Source organism: Palaemon carinicauda, chromosome 2, assembly GCF_036898095.1.
Source record: "Palaemon carinicauda isolate YSFRI2023 chromosome 2, ASM3689809v2, whole genome shotgun sequence".
In the NCBI taxonomy this organism is placed as follows: Eukaryota; Metazoa; Arthropoda; class Malacostraca; order Decapoda; family Palaemonidae; genus Palaemon; species Palaemon carinicauda.
This window is the reverse complement of record NC_090726.1, coordinates 198,433,389-198,445,888: the sequence shown is the minus strand read 5'-3', so window position 1 is coordinate 198,445,888 and position 12,500 is coordinate 198,433,389. Positions and strand designations below refer to the sequence as shown.

Here is a 12,500-nt window from a genome sequence, read left to right as displayed (position 1 = left end):
GTGGAATCGGGACAGAAGAGCATTGACGAGGAGGATGAGGACTACGAAGATGAGGAAGTCAATATCAACGGGGATACGCGCGCCCTAATGAACGACAAACAGCTATAACGAATCAAATCTTTATAATTAATGCTGGCATTTCTCAAGACGTTTTCTCCATCAAAATAACAGATAATAGCTTCGCGTAGGTTTTACGATATTATTGACTTGACTGTATATATATGTATATATACAGTTTATTTTTATCTTTATGCTCATACATACCGCACCTCTGAATGTCATCCTGATAAAGTTTAGCCAAGACCATCTACGAATATGGTTTCTTTTCACTTTCAACTTTTATACGTCATGTAATATTTTAACCATTTGCATTTATTTATTCCACGCAATGTATAAACAGCAAACATGAACTCGGTGTAGCGAAAGAACCTTTCTTCCTTTTTGTCATTTAAGGAAATGAGAGATTTTAATTCTTCCATTTTAAGCATAAAACCTCATTACAAATATGAATAGCAATCAGAGATTTCAGACCTCCACTAATGAATATCGTCAACATTTTACTCAAGTCTACGGACCAAGCTTACCCCTTTTCACATGTTGACTGTGAATGAATCTACTGTATAATAAAAACAATAAGCAGAATCGTCATCTTGTTGATATATTTTCCAACAGATAATAAATATTGGATCATGTTGGAAATGTTGATATATTTTCCAACAGATCATAAAGATTGGATCATGTTGGAAATGTTGATATATTTTCCAACAGATCATAAAGATTGGAATATGTTGGAAATGTTGATATATTTTCCAACAGATCATAAAGATTGGATCATGTTAAAAATGTTGATATATTTTCCAACAGATCATAAAGATTGGATTTTGTTGGAAATGTTGATATATTTTCCAACAGATCATAAAGATTGGATTATGTTGGAAATGTTGATATATTTTCCAACCTGATAAAGATTGGATTATGTTGGAAATGATATATTTTCCAACAGATCATAAAGATTGGATCATGTTGGAAATGTTGATATATTTTCCAACAGATCATAAAGATTGGATCATGTTCAAAATGTTGATATATTTTCCAACAGATCATAAAGATTGGATTATGTTCTAACATCATAAAGATTGGATCATGGTGGAAATGTTGATATATTTTCCAACAGATGATAAAGACTGGAATACGTTCGAAATGTTGATATATTTTCCATCGGATCATAAAGATTGGATTATGTTCGAAATATTGATATATTTTCCATCAGATCATAAAGATTGGATCATGTTGGAAATGTTGATATATTTTCCAACAGATCATAAAGATAAAGATTGGATTGTGTCGATTTAAGAAAGGCATTGAGAAGGATACAGGAAATCTTTCAAATGGTAGTTCCCCTACTTAATGTTCTACTTAACTTCCTCACTTATAAAGTTGTCTTTCAAGTAGATACGTTTACGAAAAGCTTTGTAGATAGGTGTTAAGGGTTTCTGAACATTTGGGCCTTTTTGATACATGTAGGAGGTTATTTTTGTGAATAGTGTTTGTTACTATACAGCGTAGTCTGCTTTTCAAACTTTTAATTATTTGTACTTTTAAGAATCTAACATGGATCCTCATTTGATCAAAGAAATTTGATACTATGGAACGTATTAGACTTTTCAAACTTTTAATTATTTGGAATTTCAAAAACCTAACATGGATAATAATTTGGTCATAGAAATTTGATACTATGGAACGTATTATGCTTTTCAAACTTTTAATTATTTGTACTTTTAAGAACTTAACATGGGTCCTCATTTGATCATAGAAATTTGATACTATGTAACGTATTATGCTTTTCAAACTTATAATTATAAGGGTTCTCATTTGGTCATAGAAATTTGATACTATATAACGTATTATGTTTTTCAAACTTATAATTACATGGGTTCTCATTTGATCAAAGAAATTTGATAGTGTATAACGTATTATACTTTTCAAACTTTTAATTATATGGGTCCTCATTTGATCATAGAAATTTTGATAGTATCTGCTGAAATTAAGATCAAATTTGAAATGTTATCGCATTTATTTTTCGTGTGTGAAGAGTATTTCAATCTCACAACTCAGGGGCAAATTGCATGATAATTTTCCTCTGCTATTTTCCTGTCTTCAAGTCACTGGTGAATCAATCAAAATTAGTTCTATAATCAAATCGTATATCAAATCCCTGCTTGCTGTTCTAGTCACTTACCAACCCCCCCTTTTTTTAAGAACTGGGATCTCATAAAAGCAGGAGTCCGTGCTGGCATATGATCCGCATGTATAGAAAACGGATAGAGCTGATTGTCCTTAGCAAAGCTGAGTTTTTAGCCTCACTTGTCCTTTATATTTGAGGCTACTTTATGCAAATGTTGAACTTATGCAAAAAGAGAGAAAACGAGGGAACGAATCAATACCTTATATTGTGTACGGTTTATAAATATATATATATATATATATATATATATATATATATATATACTGTATACATATATATATATATATATATATATATATATATATATATTTATATATACATACATATATATATACTTATATATATATACAAGTATATATATATATATATATATATATATATATATATATATATATATATATAAATATATATATATATATATATATATATATATGTGTGTGTGTGTGTGTGTGTGTCTTCAAAACGGCCCATAAAAGAAAAAAACGAAATATAAATAAATCACTATATTTCCACCAATATACTTCACACCCTGAAGAGGGCCAATGTGTATTGGTCGAAATATAGTGATTTATTAATATTTCCTTTGTTTCTCTTATGGGCCTTTTTGGAAAAATATGTTAAACTGTTCGATTACAGTTATAAGTAAGACACACACAAACACACACACTTACACACATATATATATATATATATATATATATATATATATATATATATTCAAATAAGCCATATATTATACTACTTTAATATCTAGATTCTCTCTATTATCCTTGATTTGATTCCCCCTTGGGTCTCTGATCCCGGGGTAAAGAGAGAATCCAGATATTAAGGTAGTATAATATCTGGCTTATTTAGTTATGACAAACACGTCTAAATGTGCAGAATTTACAATATATATGTGTATATATATATATGCATACACATATATATACATATATATACACATATATATACATACACATATATATACATATATATATACATATATTACCTGATATTCCGTGTGTGTATATGTGTGTGTGTTAGTATGAGCGTACTTGAGTGTGTATTTCTATGTATACATTTTTACAATTAGCTATTACATGTAAAACATGGAAAAAATCTTACCGCCAGTATATATATATATACTATATATATATATATATATATATATATATAAATATATATATATATATATATGTGTGTGTGTGTGTGTGTGTGTATGTTTGTGTGTTTGTGAGGAGTGAGTGTTTGTGTGTTATATATGTTTGTACATGTATATTCGGATGTCTTTAAATATTGTTAGACTCCAGAGCTGAGAAACTGATCTTTGTTAGAGAAGAGAAACAAATATATAAGTTTTTGTATATAATTACCACCACTTAGGCTTTTTAAACCCAAACCCCCCCCCTTTTTTTTTCAATTGGTAGGCAAATCATGCATGGATACCATCTCCTATATTTAACTTTTTTCCACTTAGTAAATCTTTCGAAAAACCTTGAAAAAATTAAATGCTTCGTATCTACAGAAACTATGAAACGCTATATATACATATATATTTATTATTATGACGTATGTAAATAAAAGGTTTTAATCTATGAGTGTTTGTTTACACACGCAAAATAAAAAAAAGGTGTCTTCTGCTGCTAAGATTCTAAAATAATTCACTCGAACTGCTTCAATTAGATGAGATGCTCTCTCTCTCTCTCTCTCTCTCTCTCTCTCTCTCTCTCTCTCTCTCTCTCTCTCTCTCTCTCTCACTTCCTTGGCTCCATCACAAGTCTCTTGAGTAGCTATAGAAAGAAGTGTGAAATCAGCTGATGTTTTACTATCAAGTAGGCCTATATGTAGGCTTAAGAAAATACTAACTCAGGCAATGGTTGAATTTTTTCTTCATAGTTTCAACAGTTTATAGGTTTAAAAGCCGCTCATGAATAGCAGAGGCAAGAGACAGTGACTTTGCCCTATCAAGCAGGACAATGCCCTAGAGACTGACCATATATATATATATATATATATATATATATATATATATATATATATATATATATATATGATCAGCGCCCAAGTCCCCCCTCTCCACCCAAGGTAGGACCAAGGGGGCCCTGGTAATGGCTGCTGATGACTCAAAAGATAGACCTATAGGCTCCCCCAAACCTCCATAACTTAGCTCACAAGGATGGTGAGGTTGCATCGACCAAAGAAACTATCGAGTTTGAGCGGGACTTGAATCCCAGTCTGGCCCTCACCATTCAGGGACGTTACCGCATCGGCCACCACAATATTATAAAATCCTTGGTTTTGAGATTCTGAAGAATCTATTTTCGCAGTTTTAATTTTTCATGGCCTACTTTGCACTAATTGATCACTTATAAAGATAATACATAAAGTATCGATAATGTTGAATTTTACGTGAGTTCTGCATTCAATCCACGATTGTGGTGGCCGATGTGGTAACGTCCCTGACTGGTGAGCGTCAGACTGGGGTTCGAGTCCCGCTCAGACTCGTTAGTTCTGAGCTAAGAATATGGGGGTTTGGGGTAGCCTATAGGTCTATCTGCTGAGTTACCAGCAGCCATTGCCTGGCCTTCCTTGTTCCTAGCTTGGGTGGAGAATGGGTATGGTTGCTGATCATATGTATATATTGTCAGTCTCTAGGGCATTGTCCTGCTCGATAGGGCAATGTCACTGTCCCTTCCCCCTGCCATTCATGAGTGGCCTTTAAAGTTTTAAACCTTTAAATTATGAGGAGCATTCTACTATATCTTGAATTTCAGTCATTTTTTTTTCTCTACAATCAACAACTGGTTTTTGGTAATAAGCAATCAGTTCTTTCACTGTTGAATTTGACCCATTTGGTAAGCTGGTTCATCCTTGCCAAGATTCTTGGCCAGAATGTGTTGTACTATGCTAGCTTTATTTTTAGATTCATCTCAGAATCAGGTGTTCTGAAAGCTATTTAACTTTTACAAGGACTTCTTTACTTTTATGGGTTTAAATTAAATTAACCTTTATTATTTATTTATGGCAAACGATCGGCATCAATGACTGTCGATGTCAGGATGCCAGACAACTCAAAATCAATCAATCAATCTCCACAATCAACTACCTGTTTTTTTTTTTTTTTTTTTTTTTTTTTTTTTTTTTTTTTTTGGTAATAAGCATTCAATTCCTTTACTATTGAATTTGAGCCATTTGGTAAGTAGGTTCATCCTTGCCAAGATTCTATTATTTTTATTATTATTATTATTATTATTTGCTAACCTACAACCCTAGTTGGAAAAGCAGGATGCTATAAGCTCAGGGGCTCCAACAGGGAAAAGAGCTCAGTGAGGAAAGGAAACAAGGAAAAATAGAATATTTTAACAATAACTTTACAATAAATATTTCCTAAATAAACTATAAAAACTTTAACAAAACAAGAGGAAGAAAAACTAGATAATGTGCCCGAGTGTACCCTCACGCAAGAGAATTCTAACCCAAGACAGTGGAAGGCCATGGTACAGAGGCTATGGCACGACCCAAGACTAGAGAACAATGGTTTGGTTTTGGAGTGTCCTTCTCCTAGAAGAGCTGCTTACCATAGCTAGTGAGCCTCTTCTACCCTTACCAAGAGGAAAGTGGCTACTGAACAATTACAGTGCAGTAGTTAACCCCTGGAGAGAAGAATTGTTTGGTAATCTCAGTGTTGTCAGGTGTATGAGGACAGAGAAGAATATGTAAAGAATAGGCCAGAGTATTCAGTGTATGGGTAGGCAAAGGGAAAATGAAGCGTAACCAGAGAGAAGGATCCAATGTAGTACTGCCTGGTTGGTCAGAGACCCCAGAACTCTCTAGTGGTAGTATCTCAACGGGTAGCTGCTGCCCTGGCCGACCTATAATCCATTTCTTTTAGCGAGTCATATTTGCACCGACTCGCAGCGGTGCCCTTTTAGCTTGGAAAAGTTTCCTGATCGCTGATTGGTTGGATAAGATAATTCTAACCAATCAGCTACCAGGAAACTTTTCCGAGCTAAAAGGGCACCGTTGCGAGTCGGTGCAAATATGACTCGCTAAAAGAAATGGACTATAGTACCCCTAGCGGTATTTTTAGATTCATCTCAGAATCAGGTCTCCTGAAAGCTATTTAACTTTTACGAGGGACATCTTTGCCTTTATGGGTTTAAATTGAATTTACTTTTAGTATTTATTATAAACGGTGTCAGGATACCAGTCTTCGACATCTTCAGGGATGAAAATGTTAAGGAAAAGATGGAATTTTTTAATATGCTGATCCATTTATTCAATTCTTGCAGATAGCTGTTTCGGCCTATAAGTAACGGCTATCGTCAGGGCATATTTACAGTGAGATCATTATCTTTATATAATGGTAATGCACTTATACAAAAAAAAATATTCATTATCTTTATATAATGGAAATGCATTTATACAAACAAAAAATTATTCATTATCTTTATATAATGGAAATGCATTTATACAAACAAAAAAAATTATTCATTATCTTTATATAATGGAAATACATTTATACAAACAAACAAATATTCATTATCTTCATATAATGGAAATGCATTTATACAAGCAAATAATTATTCATTATCTTTATATAATGGAAATACACTTCTACAAACAAAAAATTATTCATTATCTTTATATAGTGATAATGCACTTCTACAAACAAACAAAATATTTATTATCTTTATATAATGGACATGCACTTATACCAAAAAAATATTATTCATTATCTTTATATAATGGAAATACATTCATACAAACAAAATTATTCATTATCTTTATATAATGGAAATGCATTTATACAAATAAAGAATTATTCATTATCTTTATATAATGGAAATGCATTTATACAAACAAGAAATTATTCATTATCTTTATATAATGGAAATGCATTTATACAAACAAGAAATTATTCATTATCTTTATATAATGGAAATGCATTTATACAAACAAAAAATTATTCATTATCTTTATATAATGGAAATGCATTTACACAAATAAAGAATTATTCATTTTCTTTATATAATGGAAATGCATTTATACAAACAAGAAATTATTCATTATCTTTATATAATGGAAATGCACTTCTACAAACAAAAAAAAATCATTATCTTTATATAATGGAAATGCATTTATACAAACAAGAAATTATTCATTATCTTTATATAATGGAAATGCACTTCTACAAACAAGAAATTATTCATTATCTTTATATAATGGAAATGCATTTATACAAACAAGAAATTATTCATTATCTTTATATAATGGAAATGCATTTATACAAACAAGAAATTATTCATTATCTTTATATAATGGAAATGCATTTATACAAACAAAAAATTATTCATTATCTTTATATAATGGAAATGCATTTACACAAATAAAGAATTATTCATTTTCTTTATATAATGGAAATGCATTTATACAAACAAGAAATTATTCATTATCTTTATATAATGGAAATGCACTTCTACAAACAAAAAAAAATCATTATCTTTATATAATGGAAATGCATTTATACAAACAAAACATTATTCATTATCTTTATATAATGGAAATGCACTTCTACAAACAAGAAATTATTCATTATCTTTATATAATGGAAATGCAGTTATACAAACAAAAAATTATTCATTATCTTTTTATAATGGAAATGCATTTACACAAATAAAGAATTATTCATTTTCTTTATATAATGGAAATGCATTTATACAAACAAGAAATTATTCATTATCTTTATATAATGGAAATGCACTTCTACAAACAAACAAAAAATCATTATTTTTATATAATGGAAATGCATTTATACAAACAAAACATTATTCATTATCTTTATATAATGGAAATGCACTTCTACAAACAAGAAATTATTCATTATCTTTATATAATGGAAATGCATTTATACAAACAAAAAATTATTAATTATCTTTATATAATGGAAATGCATTTACACAAATAAAGAATTATTCATTTTCTTTATATAATGGAAATGCATTTATACAAACAAGAAATTATTCATTATCTTTATATAATGGAAATGCACTTCTACAAACAAAAAAAAATCATTATCTTTATATAATGGAAATGCATTTATACAAACAAAACATTATTCATTATCTTTATATAATGGAAATCCACTTCTACAAACAAGAAATTATTCATTATCTTTATATAATGGAAATGCACTTCAACAAACAAAAAATTATTCATTTTCTTTATATAATGGAAATGCATTTATACAAACAAGAAATTATTCATTATCTTTATATAATGAAAAGGCACTTCTACAAACAAAAATTATTCATTATCTTTATATAATGGTAATGCACTTCTCCAAAAAAAATAAATCATTATCTTTATATAATGGAAATGCATTTATACAAACAAAACATTATTCATTATCTTTATATAATGGAAATGCACTTCTACAAACAAGAAATTATTCATTATCTTTATATAATGGAAATGCACTTCAACAAACAAAAAATTATTCATTTTCTTTATATAATGGAAATGCATTTATACAAACAAGAAATTATTCATTATCTTTACATAATGAAAAGGCACTTCTACAAACAAAAAATTATTCATTATCTTTATATAATGGTAATTAATGGTATTATGGTTAATATATCAAAGATATAAAAGCAGTCAATGTTATAATAATACTGTAAACATATCAAGGAAATTAAAGCAGGCAATGTTATAATAGTACAGTAAACATATCAAGGAAATTGAAGCAGGCAATGTTATAATAGTACAGTAAACATATCAAGGAAATTGAAGCAGGCAATGTTATAATAGTACAGTAAACATATCAAGGAAATAAAAGCAGTCATTATTATAATAGTACAGTAAACATATCAAGGAAATTGAAGCAGTCAATGATATAATAGTACAGTAAACATATCAAGGAAATTAAAGCAGGCAATGTTATAATAGTACAGTAAACATATCAAGGAAATTAACGGAGGCAATGTTATAATAGTACAGTAAACATATCAAGGAAATAAAAGCAGTCAAGGTTATGATAGTACAGTAAACATATCAAGGAAATAAAAGCAGTCAAGGTTATGATAGTACAGTAAACATATCAAGGAAATAAAAGCAGTCAAAGTTATGATAGTACAGTAAACATATCAAGGAAATAAAAGCAGTTATTATAATAGTACAGTAAACATATCAGGGAAAGAAAATCAGGCAAGGTTATAATAGTACAATGTACATCTTCAGAAATATTTTATTTTTCCTTGTTTCCGTTCCTCATTGGGCTATTTTCCCTGTTGGGGCCCCTGGGCTTATAACATCCTGCTTTTCCAATTAGGGTTGTAGCTTAGCAAGTAATAATAATAACAATAATAGGTTCAGCACCAAAACCACCTCTCCACCCAAGCCTGGACTAGGGTGGGCAAAGCAATGGCTACAGATGATTCACTGTGTATAAATGTACAGTAGGCTCCACAACTGAATATCAATACAAAAGTTTCTAATCATATCATAAATTGTCTTGCTAGGTGAATCAAACATGTATCACAACCAGCTTTTTTTTAATCAACTATCATTTTTGATCCACGTACCAATATTTCAGTTTCAATTCTTGCATGACTTATGTTTAGGAATCATGTACCCATAGTTGTCTCGACCAAGAGGTTGGTGACGGCGTATATGATTCTCAGTGTTTCTTTGTGGCATGTTGTGAGAGACACTGAGCTTTTCATGGTTAGCGTGAGGCGCGAGAGGCAGCCGGCCCATATCTAGATAATCGTCAGCATCTTTCATATTCTCACGAACAGGTCCCCTAGCTATGCTGGGGTTCTCATGCATGTTCTTACTGTTTCCAGGATTCACGTATATGGGCTGACTGTTTTCAGAATTTCCGTATATGGGCTCACTGTTTTCAGAATTTCCGTATATGGGCTCACTGTATTTGGAATTTCCGTATATGGGCTCACTGTATTCGGAATTTCCGTATGCGGGCTGACCGGTTCTAGAATCCGCGTGCATGTAACGTTTGTAATTCCTAGCTTTATTGTGTGTGGCTTCTTCATAATCTCCTACTTCTTCGTATAAGGCCTCCTCATGGTCCCCTGCACCCTCGATCATTGGTTGAACTATCTTTGATGGGGTTTCTACAATAACTGGTTCAGGGCTTGGACCTGGTTTTAGAAATATGTTAACACCTAGTTAGCTTTGAGTAAATGCGAAGTTATTCTGCTGTAGATATTATTAAAGTTGAATATTACAAGGTGGTAAAAGGTTCTATCGTATAACATAACTTTACTTACTGATAATCAACTGTCCTTAGACAATAACATACCCTCAGAGCGCCGAGACGATTCCTTCAAGCGACGAATGTACAGTCCACCAGCAGTAAGCGTCAAGAGGTACAGAAAGCTGATGGTGGTAATCACGAGCCAGAGTGGTGAGGAGTTGAATCTTCTTTCTTGTTCTTTGCTCTCAACTTAATTTTTGGAGATAACAACAAATCAATTAATAAGTAATAGATGTAAAGGATGTAATTATATAACCTCTTAGTAGTAGAAGGTTTATTTTTAATTATTTGTTGATTATCAATCATAAACAGTATGATAATGTTGATGTGAAATAATACTAGAGATGAGGCAACTGAGAAATGATAAATCTGTAAATTCACTTCATAACGAAGCAAAACAATGACAATGAATACTGAACAGCGCTCGGGGTGAGGGAAAAGGTTAATTATTCCAGCATTATTATTATTCTTATTACTAGCTAAGCTACAACCCTAATAGGAAAAGCAGGATGCTATCAGCCTAAGGGCTCCTCCAGGGAAAGTAGCCCAATGGGTAAAGAAAATAAGGAAACAGATAGAATAGTGTCCCTGAGTGTACCCTCAAGCGAGAGAACTTTAACCCAATACAGTGGAAGACCATGATACATAGGCTATGGCACTACCTAACACTAGAGAACATTGGTTTGATTTTGGAGTGCCCTTCTCCTAGAAGAGCTGCTTAAGACAAAACATTTGTTCTACCCTTACCAAGTGGAAAGTGTCCACTGAACAATTACAGTGCAGTAGTTAAACCCCCTGAGTGAAGAAGAATTTTTCGGTCTTTAAGTGTTGTCAGGGATATAAAGAAAGAGAATTTGTAAAGAATAGGAGATACTATTCGGTGTATGTGTAGGCAAAGTGAAATGTTAGAATTGTTTGAATCTCATACCTGGTTCAAAAGGTAGAGAAAACATTTGCCACTGAATTGAAGCCTCGCTGGATACCTTGATTTGCCTTCCTTGTAATGTTCTTGATCCATTGGGAATGATGACGTCTTTTTTGTATCTTAGATCAATTCTCTGGAAGATAATTGTACAATCATTTTGTTACAAGACATGATATCGTTTAATATAGCACATACATTATTTCTAGAAAGTTGAAGTCTTGGTTTCTGCCTCGGTTGAAAGGAAATTGACAGTGAATGTTTGGCAGAAATATGTGGAAAGTTTTACAAGAAATCTCTGTAGAATTTTAGCAAAATATAAATTTCAATGCAAGATTTAAATTTCAGTTTACATCGATTATTGTGCAGAAAAGGAAAAGTTTAAATTTCAGAGTACATCAATTATTGCGCAGAAAAGTAAAAGTTTAAGTTTCAGAGTACATCAATTATTGTGCAGAAAAGTAAAAATTTAAATTTCAGAGTACATCAATTATTGTGCAGAAAAGTAAAAGTTTAAGTTTCAGAGTACATCAATTATTGTGCAGAAAAGTAAAAGTTTAAGTTTCAGAGTACATCAATTATTGTGCAGAAAAGTAAAAATTTAAATTTCAGAGTACATCAATTATTGTGCAAACAAGTCAAGTAAATAGAATATAAGCAATACCCATGAAATCTGAGAAATAATAGATAATTGTAACACTTGCAAAGAACAACCAGATCGATGTCGAGAATTCTACAGCTCTAGGAAGTAAACTACCATCCCAGAAGCAATAAATGACCTTAAGCAATACCCCGTATGGCCTGAATTCTAGAAATCAAATCAAAACAAGTATGAGTCAAGATACTATGGTATACATTACTGACTTCTTCATATATTTCAATCATATCCCATCCGTAAATGGGCTTAGATGTAAAACTGAGATTGCTGACGAGTTCTTCATTTGTGTACAGAGAAAACTCGAAATTCGACTGCTGTCTGTCATCTGGCCTGTATAAAAGGAAGACTGAGTCTCTTGCAGGCAGATCAATAAGTGCAGTGCTTCCACAGGATGTCCGCCTGCTTTCACCTG

General features: G+C 31.4%; 2 protein-coding genes across 3 annotated transcripts in view; one reads left to right on the top strand and one right to left on the bottom strand.

The window, feature by feature from the left end:
- The window catches only part of rdgC (retinal degeneration C), a 180,733-nt gene extending 180,423 nt beyond the window's left edge, over positions 1–310 (top strand). For both annotated transcript variants that reach the window (XM_068361016.1, XM_068361008.1), the window contains one exon: positions 1–310. This exon is cut by the window's left edge and continues 161 nt beyond it. In XM_068361016.1, the coding sequence (XP_068217117.1) occupies positions 1–108 (108 nt within the window). In that variant the 3' untranslated portion in view covers positions 109–310.
- Positions 311–8,804: 8,494 nt separating this feature from the next.
- LOC137622906 (uncharacterized) overlaps positions 8,805–12,500 on the bottom strand; it is a 9,059-nt gene continuing 5,363 nt past the window's right edge. The window contains exons 4-7 of the mRNA XM_068353458.1: positions 12,295–12,497; positions 11,437–11,566; positions 10,554–10,697; positions 8,805–10,392 (exon numbers count right to left, since the gene is read on the bottom strand). Coding sequence (XP_068209559.1) covers positions 9,827–10,392; positions 10,554–10,697; positions 11,437–11,566; positions 12,295–12,497 — 1,043 coding nt within the window. The 3' untranslated portion in view covers positions 8,805–9,826. The remainder of the gene's footprint in view (positions 10,393–10,553; positions 10,698–11,436; positions 11,567–12,294; positions 12,498–12,500) is intronic.